This window comes from Triplophysa rosa, linkage group LG22 (assembly GCF_024868665.1).
Source record: "Triplophysa rosa linkage group LG22, Trosa_1v2, whole genome shotgun sequence".
Classification (NCBI taxonomy): Eukaryota; Metazoa; Chordata; class Actinopteri; order Cypriniformes; family Nemacheilidae; genus Triplophysa; species Triplophysa rosa.
In genome coordinates this window covers 6,983,891-6,998,960 of record NC_079911.1, presented here as the reverse complement: position 1 = coordinate 6,998,960, position 15,070 = coordinate 6,983,891, and the positions used below count along the sequence as shown (strand labels likewise).

Here is a 15,070-nt window from a genome sequence, read left to right as displayed (position 1 = left end):
GAGTTCATGTCAAGCATAATACGTTTGTTTTCATCAAAAAGCGCAACAGGTCTTGTACATACAGTTTTATCGTTTTTTTAATAAAAAAGTCTGTATAGTGATTTTCATGAGATAAAAAAGTTTCTTTCTTGTGGCTTCATAGAGGTACACTTATATTAGTTTCGAGAGATACACAGGAAGCTGTGGTAGCAGCAGCAGCAGCAATCCAGCCAAGGCAACGTGGATCAGCATCCATAAACGGACCGACCCCCACAGCGGGGGGCTTAGAGAACACAAAGCAAAGTTACATTCACAGGTTTCCACCTTAGTGGTCTGCCCTCGTAGTGGGTGCGCACTTAAACCTCTGTGGGTCTCGTGACGGGGATTCCAGATAGCTTAGTTTGGGCTGTCGTAATGGTTTCCATTGGTAGGCGTCTCTTGTAAGGTGGTGTGTGGAATCTCAGTCTCTTTCTGCGGTTCTACTCGCTTTTTGAAGAAGTCTGACACGAAAAACACCTGGAGGAGGGGAAAGTAGTCGATCAGTCAAATGCATAAACAATTCCACTGTGAAAGCGACGAGGCCTGAAATATCAGTCTGTTTTCTGTATTTAGCAGGCCGGGGAATGCTAACGCATGCACAGAGTATGAGGAAGACTGTCTTTAATGTTTCTAGTTGTCGCTGAACAGGATTACAGGATTGTTTTGCTCAGAAATGATTCATTAGTCATTTCCTCCTGCCATGTTGTGCCAAACATGTTTGACACCAATGACATCATTAGCATCCAACCTGGCACAACCCATCATATTTGTATAGACAAAAATAATGAAATAATGGTAACACAAAAATGAGTCGTCCAAAACGTCAGAAGTGTACATTTGATCGTTTTTGTCTTATGACTAATACTGTCCTCACGAACCAAGTTCCAGACGTAGTCACCATCATCGCTTCATCCCACCTTCCCTGTGCTACATACATTTCTAGAATTTTCTGACGATGACAATAATTAAAACTTTTTTTATTTGCGATATATCGCAATTAATGATATAAGCTCAAAATCGACATGAGCTAAATTCACACTAAAACATGGATGCTACATGAAAATAAATATTAGCACCACAGAATTGTACAAGAACTATAAAAACGTTGTGCAAAATAATTTGTTAAGCTGTAATTGACTGTTCTAATCGTATAACTGAAGATAACAACAATATCCCACACTTCATCAGCGCAGTGGTGCAAAAATTCCCATTGCATTTTACAGAAGTCATTTTGGTTTTAAACAACGAGAATGAGTAAACGGCTCTTTTTGTTTGAGTGAACACTTCCTATAAATGAAATCAGAATTAACACCAACTTCCTGCTGATGTCACTCATAGCATCACTCACCACTAATAAAGCCACGATGGCTCCTTGTATGAGGCCCGTGAGGACGTCACTCCAGTGATGTTTATAATCGGAGACGCGGGACAGTCCCGTGTAGACGGTTGCGGCGATCAGGAAGAACTGCAGTGTGGGTCGCAGGAGCCGAGCCCATTCGGCCTGCATTCGCGCTTGAAGATAGAGCTGTGAGAAAGGGAAAGGCTTTGAGCTCACTGTGTGTGACAGAGATGAAAAACATGCTCATAATGCACTGAAATATCCTGATCCTCATGTGATGATTTTTTTAATTTTGTAAAAAACATGCAGTCCTGATCTGTAACTTACAACATCATGTTCCGACATGGTTGCACGTTGTTCATGTTATCTCACGGCCAAGGGAATGATAGAAAAATGCTGGAGTGACATGTCTAAAGTGTCATTACCACTAGCTACACCTCCTCAAACTTTACTTTATTCTCAAGTTATTTTGGCTCATCGTACTATCAAGCCACGGGTCTATTTAAAGGTTTCCTATAAACTGTAATCATTCACAGATTTGATTCATGTAGTTAACGTCTCTAATCTTATCTATATTTGAATGTGGTTAAGTTCAGTATCAGTGGGTAGTTATCTTTGTGAAGGTAGAAGTTTACAACAGGAGTGACTTCAACGTGTCCTCGAGGTTGCTGTTGAACTTTGACCTCACTGGTCCAATGCTTACTGCATTCAGTCATCTCGCACACGAGTTTTAATGTGTTGTGCACTTTAACCACGGATCCTTAATGCTTGTTCTCTCTTGATAAGATAATGGAGCAACAGAAGAATGTCACAAGGTTTCTGAAAAACTGCTGAATCAATTCACACCATCATGACAGAGATGTGTATCTCATTTCAAGTCCTTCAAAAACAACAGCAGTATTTAGAGGAATGGTTTGGACGGTCATCTGGTTTGTTGTTGAATGTCAAGCCAATGCAAGGAAATACTTTTTTTAAAACCATTATTTCATATCGACATCATAACAATCGAGTAACCCTCCAATTCTCAATATTGTAATCTGTCAAGATGTTTTTACTTGTAAGTGTATTCAAATCTATATATATATATATATATATGTGTGTGTTTATTAATTATTTATTTATAGTAAAAATTCTCAAATATACACAAGATAGAACAGATAATACCATTTAGGGCTGTTCAACGATTAATTGTGATTAATCGCATGCAGAATAAAAGTTTGTGTTTACCTAATATACGTCTATGCACTGTGCTTATTAATTTTGTATTAATAAACACATACACGTACTCATACATGTATATATTGAGGAAATATGTGCATGTATATATTAATATTGATATATAATTGAAATTATATATAAACTTTTATTCATTTTTATATTTTTCTTAAATATGTGTATATAAATACAAAATTAATATGCACAGTACACAGGCATATATTATGTAAACACAAACTTTGATTTCGGATGCGATGAATCGTTGAATAGCCCTGAAACCATTACATATTAATAATACCACTTATTTGTATTACATGAATCAATTTTAGGCTGTCACAATATCAGCTTTTCACCAAACGATTATCATGGGCAATAATTTACAATAATCATATAATCATGATATCTATTGAAATAATAATACAATTGCATGAAATAATGCTATCAGTCAAATTCATCTGTATAAGTGTAGGGAAGAGGAGCGAGAGAGCTGGTCATTTTTAACAAAAAATGTTGTGAATTATTTAAGGTTTTATCATATTTGTAGAATTATCAATAATAAAGGTTTTTAATATCCCTATTATGGTCAAAACTTATATATTGTGACACCCCTATATTGTTAAAGGGATAGATCACCCAAAAATGAAAAATCTTTCATCATGTAATTTCATACCTGTATAAATTACTTTGTTCTGATGAACACAGAGAAAGATATTTGGAAGAATGTTAGTCATTTTCCGGGACATCATTGACTACCATAGTAGAAAAATTAAATGGTAGTCAAAGGTGCCATTGACCTGTTTGCTTTCCTAAATTCTTCAAAATATCTCAATTTGTGTTCAACAGAACAAAAAATACAATACTTTTTTTCCTACTATGGTAGTGGATGATGTCCCAGAACTGAAAATTGCTAACATTCTTCTAAATATCTTTCTCTGTGTTCATCAGAACTAAGAAATATATACAGGCCTAAAACAACCTGAGGCTGAGTAAATCATGACAGAATTTTCATTTTTTGGTGAACTGTCCCTTTAATTCACAATAACAGTGTTATCGCGATTTCTATTACAATTAAATAAACGATGCTATCACCCAAATGTATCTTAACTTTTTTATTCTCTGTTTTAGGTTAAACTGTTTGGCATTAAATTGTTTATGATATCATTATATAGTATTAACACAATATCAATAATTACAGTTGTCAATATGACACACCTAAATAGATTATAGTATACCGTCACTGTCCTTCCAAAACCTCAAATGACTGTAACTGTTTTTCAGGAAATGGAAAAAAAACACTGTACTTTTTAAATTACCATATATTGTGTTGTCAAAGTTGACAAAAACTTATAATACTTTTTTATTGGTTAGATATCTGCAATACCCAGTGAAAAACATAAAGGGTGACTAATACTAACGATTTATGACCAAAAATAAAAACCATGAAATATGGAGATACAAGAAGGACAGAATGAGGGGATGCACAACACATACAGCAAATGTAACTCAAAGACACTTACTGCCAGGAACAGCATACAGTACATGGAGAACGAGGAGTGACCCGAGTAGAACGAGAGCCTGCAACACACAAACATCATGGAATCAATATCCACAAAGGAATGCTTGTGCAACAGTATGAGGCCATAAATGGAAGCTGACATTTGTTTCGCAACTCTGCAACTACAAACTAAGAGTTACTTGACAAGTTGTTACTGGGGTCATAACACTGAGCCCCACGCCGGGAACAGATTTGCAATGTCCCATTTGGTCCCTTAAAAAGCATGCACGCACCCTTTTCCGGGTGATAGGGAGAGATGTGTTAACCGGTGGGGGTCGGGACAGGAGAGGGTGGTCTGGCTATCCGGCAGGCTTTTGTGTCTTCCTGTTTACATTCAACTCGGGTCATTTGTCCACCAGAAGCATCCGCCCATCAACTGACGGCAAATAATGCTGGAGCCGACATAAGACCGAACTGCTATTTAGGAATTATACAGACGTCACTTTGGGATGAAAACATTTAGGGTTACAACTACCGGAAAAGGCTGATACCCGATGTTATAACACTGATAACATACTCGTTTAGTGTTGGTCTTAATATATCTGATGTGGGCTTGTGTTCTGCTTGAAATGAGGTCAGATGTGCGTTTCTGCTTTGTGATTCAATTACGAACTGAGTCATGAGAGGCAAAACAAGAGCTGAAGTGAATTATCTGTGAAAGTGGAGAAGCAGACCAACACTCCTTAGAGCTTAAAGGTACGGTTCACCCAAAAATAAAAATTCTGTCATCATTTATTCACCCTCATGTGGTTGTAAATGTAAATCTGTATACGAGTCTTTCTTCTACGAAATACAAAAGAAGATATTTTGAGAAATGTCTCGGGGGGGCTTTTTTGTCCACACGATGGAAGTCAATGGGGCCAGTATTGCGACATTCTTCAAAATATCTTCTTTTGTGTTCTGCAGAACTCATAGAGGGCTGAAATGACCTGAATTCTTCATTTTGGTTGAATTATCCCTCTTACGCACATTCACAAATGTCGGCATGCTGAGAGGACCCTTTTTCTCAGGAGAACACTCCCATGTGAAAGGTGATCCGGGTTATTTTGGGCTCAGACTCTTCACTGCTTTATATTTGTTTTATTAATACCATCGTCTCCCAGGGAAACACTGGACCACCACCAGAGACGCTGGGACCACACCCTCCGTAAATGAGAACATTCTGAGAGGGCCTGAGATACTGCTGGCCTCGAGTCCAACCTCAGAATCCAAACACAATCAGCATGTGCTCTTGCCACAGGATGAGCCACAGAGATTCAGCTTAAACCTGTGTCTTCTCAAGCTATATTATAAATGAGAGAGGTTCTTTACAATACCGGATAGTCTATGGCTTGTTTCAAACTGTGACCCGTACTGGAGGCTCAGTGTTATACTCCATCCCAAGTGGAGTCAGGACCAGGGCGAAGGCCTGGGCTCTGTGTGTGTGCATGCATAGCCCTGTTACATATCTTGGTCCGGTGACCACGTGTGACCTACCTGCCCTCGTTGACTTTAGTTGCATCCCCCTTGCAGACGAAGTCCTCGATGTAAGCCCCTCCCGTACAGTTAATCTGCGTCCAGTCCGGCTTGCATATGTCCAGGAAGTGTGGCCTCAACCGGCCGATGGAATACTTGGCGATATCCGTGAGCGACTGACTTATGGCGGCACCGAACACAAAAGTGCCGATGGCCTTATAGACACAGGCCACATAACCGTTGCAGAATGATTTTGATTTGATGCGGTTTAGATATACAGAAAGGCATTCCCCTATGATCATCTGTGATGGAAGAGCAAGGGAAGACACATTATTTTCTTCTGGTAGAATTTGAAGATGATTATGTGTGTGAGGAAAAGTTTTAAGGTTGGTTTTGAATCTTAGAAGGATGTCCATATGTACAAGAATAGATGACCGGACAATAGAAGTACTCGACAATGCAGCCATCACTGATGCGGCCCTAATGTACCCTGGTCACAGTAACCCATGCTTAGCACTTTTAAATATTTATTGTTTCTTTAAGTAAAACTATTAAAGTAAAATTAAATGAATGAAATGTTTGATAGATCATTTTTTATGTGTATATTTAAACTATGTCAATGGATGTATGCACTGTTGCACTTTCAATGTGAACATTAGCAGTAACCTAAATCAAACGTTTAAATAACATTTTGGCAGAGGACCGTGTGCTTTAAGCTCACATGGGTGACTGTGAGGTTATATAAAGGTTGTGCAGTATGTATGAAAGAAATGTTAACCATAAACAGTGCCGTTTCTATTGGCCGTAAAAGGAAAGAGTTGTCTTGTAAATGCTATAGGCAAGATCAACAGCCTGCGGTAAAGAAACAGTTATGAGATGTAACCACAGAGAGAAATTTACAACTCTACAGTGAAACCGTTGCAGGGTTCATAACTACAGCCGTGTCACGCGGCTTGCTGTGGTGTATGGCCTTTGGGGGGGAAATGTATGTGGGTAGAAGACCAGAGACATTGTTTCCAATCTGTTGGTTGGCTTAGATGCTATTGTCTATCAAACTTAAAGGAACAGTTCACCAAAAATAAAAATGTTGTCAGTTATTTAGCCTCAATTCATTTAAAACCTCTGACTCTATATTCTGTGGAACACAACAGTAGATATTTTGAGAAATGTCTAAGTGGTTTTGTGTTCATACAACGGATGTCAATGGGGGCCAATGGTGTTCGGTTATCAACGTTCTTTAAAATATCTTCTTTTGTGTCCTGCAGAAGAAAGAAAGTCATACAGGTTTGAAATGACATTGGGGGAATGATAAAAGAATTTTCATTTTTGGGTGAACTGTCTCTTTAATGGCCAGTCACAAAATTGAACTAAAGCAAAAAAAAATTTTTCCTTAAAAATTTGCAGTCTTTTTCTGTAATTTGATGGTTTTTATCGTATTAAAAAATAACAGTAAATTTCTGTAAAATTGCAGTTAATAGTGTATAGTGACCGAAAGCTGTCCAACTTTAAAGAGCACCATAAAATTCTCAAAATAGTTTGCTTTATTTCACACTTCCAAAATATCTGTGGTCACATAATACATTCTAGTAACGCGTTACAATAAGGTGCTATTAACAATTAACAATTTAGTTTTCAGCATTTATTCATCCTTAATGTTAGTTAATTTTATTACAGTTATTAATCTTAGTTCAGGGTGGATGAACTTCTGGTAACAGACAAAACGTTTGATTTGAAAAATGTTTTAGTAAATGCTGAAACTAAGATGAATAAAGGCTGTTAAAGCATTGTTCATTATCAGTTCATGTTGACTAATACATCAACTAATTGTTAACAAATAGCATCTTATTGTAAAGTGTTACTATAATTTTTTTACTAATTTTTTAGTAAAGAACAGACCATAATGTCAACCTATGAGCTTTCACATCTCCATGGCAAAAACACATTTTCAAACACAGGTGTGACATCCCCTGGTCAATGTATGCATTCATTGTATGTAAAAAAAAGCATAAAACACCCCCTCCATGATCCACCAGAGAATGAACATTATAGGATTCCAGGTTTGGAATCGACATGAGGGTCAACGATCCACATTTTTCCATTTTTGGTGCACCGCACCTTTAAATGCCCGGACCACAAATCCCTCAAAGTGTGGTTACATCTCAACATTCTGTCTCTGATGCTCAAGCCGGCAAGTCTGACCCACAGCATCATCACGCAATAAACATTAAAGACAAAAACAAAAGACACATGAAACAAGTGAGCTGCTATTGTAAGAAACAGACTGGCACTTACAGTAACAATAGTGATAGGAATCATTACTCCTCCTAATAACTGATAGGAAATGGTGTCTTCTTTATAGGGGTACTTGATCGAGTCATCGTTACAGAAAAATCCTCGTTTGAACGATTTGTGTTGTATTGTGAGTATTGCAAATGGAAGTCCAACTAGCAAAGAAAAGCAGTGAGAGAAAACAGAGGTTAGCGAGGGGTGCCAGTACCCTATTCTTCCCGTTTTCCTATGGGAGGTGCTCGTGGAGAAAACAAAGCTGTGAGTTAAGACGCACATTAGGTTTCCCACTTTGACACGTGAGGGTTAGCAAGTTGGTGGTGTGGCAGCCGGGGATACGTCGTGCCAGAAGTCGCACTTAGGTTGAAGTGGTTTATTGCTTTGTTTTCGTTCTCCTGTGGCTTTGAGGTCGACGTGGGAAGTGGAACTGGTCAAATATAGCTCAAATAATTTGATAAGGGGAAGATCTTGTCAAAGCGTAAAACCATGAGCTCTGGTGGTCTTGGATGCCTTCAACTGGCATTCGTAAAAACATTCCCTCTCATCACACCATCATGCTATAAAAAGGTGGGGGGCTTTCTAAAATGCTACTCCACCAGTTAGAAACATTAAAGAGGTGCGACACAAACATGGACGACTGTGGTAAGACACTACCAGCAACTACAAACCTATCGGGGGTCATGAAAGTCACTCAAGCGTGGCAGCAAAAAGCATGTGCTAGGGATTAAAGCATTTACCCAACATGCAGTGAGTGTGGTATGTGCATGCGCTTGTGTCAGTTTCTCCACGTTCACATCCGTGGTATCAACCGCGAGGTTATCCAAGGTCACTGAAGATCCTGATGTCTCAACAGCTCCTTCAATTACGTGTCTCATCTTGCCATCTCCAGCGAGAGCTGCATCGTCACGGTTTGCGATCTAACGTCCAACGTATGGGATTTCAGGGTGGTGTTGCGTTCACGCCGCTGGGGCAGACTTGGCGAGAGACGGTCGTTTTCATAGAGGTCACACCCAAATCCTAGATTATGGGCAGTTTGGGGTTTTCATCAGACTTGAGGCTTCTGGGACAAAACTGAGGAATGAGTCACTTGCACCACACATAATATTAAGTATTACCACACAAATTTGTATCATTAACACCAAATCGGTTCACGCACTTCCTCCAGATGTATTCCTGATGCTTTTGGACAGAAGACATTCAACTAAAATCCAGGCTGTTTATCTTATCGCAAATACGCGAGATAACACAAATGTGTGCCTTCTGTTAGGTTAAGTTTGTGTTAAAACTGTTTTGGCGGCAATATTTCCTCAAGTAGTCACTTAGTGTAAAGGTTGTTTGATTCGTGACCAAGCTTTGACCCTTGTTAAATATATTCAGCGGCCATGGTGCGATGGGAAAACCTGAGCTCTCTGATGATAAAAACCACAAACTGCCCAATTTACGTCTTGAAAACATTTTCTAAAGGTTTGGCAGCGGGAAAGGGTGCATTCAAATCCGTCCAAAGCCGAAAACGTGAAGCATCTTCTATTTCTTGTACTTAGTGGACATCCTTTGCTAAATGGAGTCGATATAAAGCAACATGCCCAGAGTATCGAGAAACGGAAACGGAAATATTTTTTTAAATCCTGATATTGTGTGTGCAGCGCAACACAATGTTTAAAATCTAGGTTGATTCCATTGTAATAAAAAGCTGGAAATGCATGCTGTCCCTTAAGTTCTGAGGCAATCGTATGTATAACCATCCTTATGTATAAATTGTTGCATTCAGTTCAATGGGTATTTACACAGAAATATGTCAATAATGATTGAGGCCATTATGTGTCCAAATATTTGACTACTCTCAACCCGATTACATTTTACACCAATGGAATGAAAAAGAAATTCTTATTCAGTATTTTTGTCTTGTTCTTCAGATATCTAACACCGTGTCTACACCGGACGACACCACACGATAAAAGACAATAGAACGTATTGGAACCCATAATCCTTTTAAATTATGTCCACACTGGACGCGGAACGGCACGACAACAACCCCATTAAGAAAAGCAGTTGTTCCCGGTCCCATCCGGTGTAGACACCACATAACAATTCCTAAATCAAGATATCTTTATCTGAGAAGCAAACTGACATACAGAATAGACGGATGTGTTGAATTTTATTATGTGTTTTTCATTTTATTAAATAAACAAATTGTTGAATGGATCGTGTAACTTTGTTGCATTTCAGTTTAGCCAAGTAATGTTTTTTTCTACTGGTAACCCAAAATAATACTGGCTGGACATACTTTCTATTTTAAGCAATTTACTTCTTATTTCTTACTTGTCATCAGAAATAATCGGCAGGGATTCTTTGCAGATATGTACCGGAAGTCAAGTTTGGGCCACAAAAGCATGCATACGCAGTAATGTTTATGTTGTTGCTTTGAAACCATCCAAGCCTTTTTTTTAAATATCAAAATTAGGTGAGTTTATGCATGAAACAAAAAACAAAAAAGATTTATTTAATGGAGTAAGAAAAATACATTTAATTAATTCAAATTAAAAATAAAAATTTAAACCTAATTCAAGTTGATTTTCCAACCACACTGGCAGATTGTTTTTCTTGTTTTAAGCATAAACTAAAATACAAATAAAAACATATTTCTTCCATTATGTCAAGTTATGTTCCTTCTTAGGTAAATGCATAGCGATTTAAACATTTTTAGATACTTGTACTGGAAAACAAGACAAAAACACTTGAGTAACAAGTTCATTTTCTGCAGCGTTATATGTTATTTTCCCCAGATTAAATTCATATATTTATTACACAGTTTTTGACATTTTACTGTTGCTGAATGCAGTAAAAGCAGCTGTTAGGTCAGTGCTAGCGAATGCTCAGAGCTCAAGCGACACCTCATTTGTCGCTTCCAGTGTAGACACAAAGCTATACGGCCCATTGACTTAACCGGCTGCTTTCAATCATCCTATAAAGCTCTATTCAAATGGCAGTTTGCACCTGTCCGGCGGTCAGGAGTCATGTTGAAACAGCTGCTTCATGGTGTCTATTTAACCGTTTGTTCATTTAAAACGACGAGCTGTTTCCCGTGGCCCTCGAAATGACTGATAACATCCTAGTTGCCAAATGTCTACGCTAAAATATGCAAATCCAGCCGTCGTTACGAAGAAGTGATGTGAGACTCTGGGCATGTCTTGTGTGGATGCTGTCTGGGATTACTTACACCACATATGGGAAGTGTGAAGCCCACTGTGTAAAGCACGGTGGAGGTGACCGTGCTGTTGTGGAAGGGATAGCTGATGCTCTCGTCATTACAGAAAAAGCCCCGCTGATACGGTTTGATTTTACCCAGGTTAAACGCCGCAAGCGGGAGCCCAGCTGTAGACGAAAAAGGGTTAACAAGGGGTTAACAACTCAGTCAAAGGGTTTACCGACCAATCAAACGTGAGGCTTGACTCCCAGCGTTGATGATTGGCGCTCCACCTGAGATGAGAATTACACGGGTTTATGATGACAAAGCGTGTTTACAGAGGACACCTGGATGACGGTTGAATAGATGTTGGTTTACGGGTTGGGTTTCTGTTCATTCAGTGTGATATCATTTTACCACCGGGGTTTGTCTGATGTTGTTTTCCACTGACGTCATTGTTACCTCGATGTCCTGGCAAAGCTCTTGTCTTTAAAAATTCACTGTTGTTGTGAGTGAAAATAAACTTGAATGTATGAAGAAACAATTGTCCAACCACTCTTTTGGGAGCTATTTTAATTCCTCAAGCTCAGATGTGCTCGATCAATCACATGAACAGGATTGTGGGATATTGAAGGTATGCTACAGCTAATGCAAATGTCAACCTTAAGATGAAAAAAAAACAAGTTTGTACCAAAGGTTTTCACTATACCGGTAGGTCAGACATCAATATTTGGTGTTTAAATACTTATGTGAGGTCTCTCTTTGTAAAGTTTGTAAAGCATTCTTAAGCATGATTTTGCCTTAGTCAGGTAAGTGCCGCCTTTTTTTGAACCGTCACATCCATAACTGTCCATATTTGTCATAAATGGGCACATGAAAGTATAGTAACTATTTTAGGTTCTATGAAGAGGCATCCCTTCTCCATTTGTTGGGTGTTATTGCATCTGGTCTACACTTCAATTCACAGAAAGTGTGTTGTCTCTGAAAAACGCGTGTCCTTTTTTGTCACATCCATAACAAGTCGATTTCCCCCTTTTTTTTTTTTAGAGAAATATTGTGTATAGACCGATATTTTTCTGATGTTTAGACACCATCAACAGGGGTTCAGTAAAATATAAAATGATGGTTCAATACACTGACGATAAATACATTCTCTAAGAGTTTATATTTCAAGTTTGGACTGAAAATGTCACACCCATAACCCTGGAATTGGTGAAGAATGTCAAAATGGCTAAACAAAAATGACTTTGAAACACATTACGATTGGGAAAGTCTTTAACACATTAGTTCCTCGTGTCTCTCCTGTCTTATCCCAGTTGAATTTAGGTGTAACCCGTGGTATGCAAATAGAATACACATTTGCATATTAAAAACTAAGTAGCCTTCCAGTTCGACAGAAATGCATGAGACGTTCTGCCTTGACAATCATGAATGTGCTGTAAGCTGCTTTTGGATACAAGAGCCAGGACCAGCACATGTGCTTCAGTTTTAAAGTCATGTTGTGCACTAACAGTACCAAGATCATGTGTTTGAGTCTTAGGGAACACACAAGTGATAAACAGTACACCATGAACTGGAAGTTGCTTTGTTTCTACCAAAATTGAAAAAGAAAATTTGACTCCCTGTGGTTGAGATGATATATTACTTTATACATAAAAATCACTTTATATGACAAACGTTCTTTCTTAGCTTCTTAACATAGCTTTCTATGAAGAGCAAGATCAAATGTCCCTCATATGATTGTGACTCAAACTGTGCTTTTAACGGAAAGTCCAAGCCATTTGTTCCCCGTGTAAAAAACACACCGTTTCCCCCTAGTGCACCAAAAATTCCAACATAAATACAAATCAAAACTTCCATTATGTGATATATTAATACAGGGATCCAACATTTTGACCGATACATTTCCATGACTGTTTCAGTCATTTCTGATGACGAAATAAGCGACTTAAAATCACTTTGTAAAGATTAAACTCCCAATAGCTACAAATGGATCCAAGAATAAATAGAATGAACTTATATACTTGCTATAAAAATGTACTGTTTTGACAACATATTTTATATAATTAATTTCCATTACTTTTCTAAGTCATGATATTGCAGTCTTATAACATCAGACAGGTTAACCACGATCATACAAAACCCTTACAGTAACCAATCCATAGCTCACCCTATACAATATCGACATATAAGGGTGTATTGGGGCAATGGGACAATCTCACCACTTCAAACCAACAATTGATACCTCATCACATGGCCCGGCTATAAATAGGTAATGTATGGTTGTCCCAGATTACACTAAAACACCCTTAATTACATTAGTATACATTATATGTATACATACAAATACATCAGCCTCTGATGGACAAAGCTACAATGATATTGTAAAGATGTTCCAGTTGTGCATTCCCTAAGAATAACTCCGCAGTTGAGTCATTGTTATGCATCTGCATGAAGGTAACGCCCTGTTATTACGGAAATTTCTGATAACGCACGATGGCTCGTCCAGTCGGCTGCAGTCGCACTATGACGCACACTATGCGTGTCGTATCTGGTTATTGTGTGAGTAACAATGTTGCGATGTTCAATCCATGCAATTAAGAAGAACATGCAACAATGTATCCGTCCACGCGATTTAACTCAATTGACGGATCTAGATACGCCCCAAATCCAAGAGGAGGAACTTTGCTATATTTCAATCTTTATACGACTCTAATTGTCGTCTTAAAACGAAATTTAAACCCCTTTTAACCCAGCCACGAGTTTGCGGCTTGTCCTAATTAGATTACGCGTTACGTATTATTGACACTCACGGTTCAAAGTAAACACACAATAGACAATTGTATGAATGAATGAATAAAGATAAAAGAGGCAAAATGATACTTACCAAGAATCAGGCACGCGATGTCAAGCAATATAAAGGGAATTCCTCTGGTTTCGAACATAGTTGCGCGTGTCGGTGTACTGTCGCGGGTCACGTCTGATAATAATGGCTTTACGCGAGGCGTCCTTCTTGTTCCCACTGTAAACAAAATCACAGAGCGTCCGCCTCTAGCGATCTATCCAAAGACAAATACTGTACGGGAACGCGCAGTGAAGCGAGTCGAGACGCTCTTAATAACATCGACCGCGCAATGGCGACTAATAATATCAGCCGTTCAGGAGGCAGGGCGAGCTGTTTCGCTGTAGTTCTCGAGATAAACTGAGCATTTCAATTCATGAGAAGGAGAATAAACGATGCCGAGCCGGTACACGTGATTGTTCGGCGGTGAGAACGAAAGGTTCTGGTGTCTGTGCGATGTAGGGCAGAGTTTGTACTGCACAGTGCACACTGCTAAGCTTCTGCTGGCTGTCATGACGGGCGACAGCTGAGGCTGAACACAGCCAATCACGTGTCTCTCGGCGCTAACGAAAGCACAAGACACGCCCAGTATTGGTCGTGCCCTTCAGATAAATAATATCAATACAGATATTGACAATGATTGTGTGGGTAAAAGTTTCACATTTTGCTTTGTTTTTAAAAAGCTATTCCTGCTTAACATTAGAGTTCCATTTATACACTGTTAAAAACTGATTTTTATCGTTTTGTTTTGCAGAATTATCACGTATTTGTGAATTGCGATTAAAAACTACAAATTACAGAAATAGACTGCAAATTTACATGTCGGGTGTAAGATAACTTAAAAAACAACTACATTTTATTATACGTAGCCTACATTTATTTTACGTTTTTTTTCTGGCGGGTTTCTTTTACAGTTTTTATAGTATAGTAGGCTACACTCCGTAAAATAGTGCAATTTTCAATTTTCCGTATTCATTTTTACAGTTGTTTTACCTGTATTTTACATTTTGCACTGCATTAAATTGCATTTTAGCTTTAACGGAAATGTCCTGGTTTTAACGGAAATTATACTGGTAATTTTCTGCCAGAACTTTATCCGTTTTTTACGGGATTTTTGCAGTGTATGGTGTAGTTGGCACTGTACACAATTGTTTTCTTTACTGATTTTGTAAATTG

General features: G+C 38.4%; 1 protein-coding gene across 2 annotated transcripts; it reads right to left on the bottom strand.

The window, feature by feature from the left end:
- Positions 1–52: 52 nt before the first annotated feature.
- plpp1a (phospholipid phosphatase 1a) lies at positions 53–14,419 on the bottom strand. Of its 2 annotated transcripts, none has more exons than XM_057320510.1 (6): positions 13,940–14,419; positions 11,086–11,240; positions 5,604–5,884; positions 4,090–4,147; positions 1,367–1,543; positions 53–495 (listed from the first exon to the last, which is right to left on the bottom strand). In XM_057320510.1, exons 1-6 carry the CDS (start codon positions 13,995–13,997, stop codon positions 376–378), a joined length of 849 nt encoding a protein of 282 aa, XP_057176493.1. In that variant the 5' UTR covers positions 13,998–14,419; the 3' UTR covers positions 53–375. The 2 variants fall into 2 exon arrangements, with proteins under 2 accessions (XP_057176493.1, XP_057176494.1); XM_057320511.1 differs by lacking the exon at positions 11,086–11,240 and adding an exon at positions 7,875–8,026.
- Positions 14,420–15,070: the final 651 nt, after the last annotated feature.

Excerpts from the sequence above, each read along its gene's own strand:
- plpp1a (XM_057320510.1), bottom strand. The coding sequence starts at position 13,997 with ATGTTCGAAACCAGAGGAATTCCCTTTATATTGCTTGACATCGCGTGC. Across the intron at positions 11,241-13,939 it reads CATCGCGTGCCTGATTCTTG|CTGGGCTCCCGCTTGCGGCG; the intron begins GTAAGTATCATT and ends TTTCGTCTACAG. Across the intron at positions 5,885-11,085 it reads TCACACTTCCCATATGTGGT|ATGATCATAGGGGAATGCCT; the intron begins GTAAGTAATCCC and ends CTTCCATCACAG.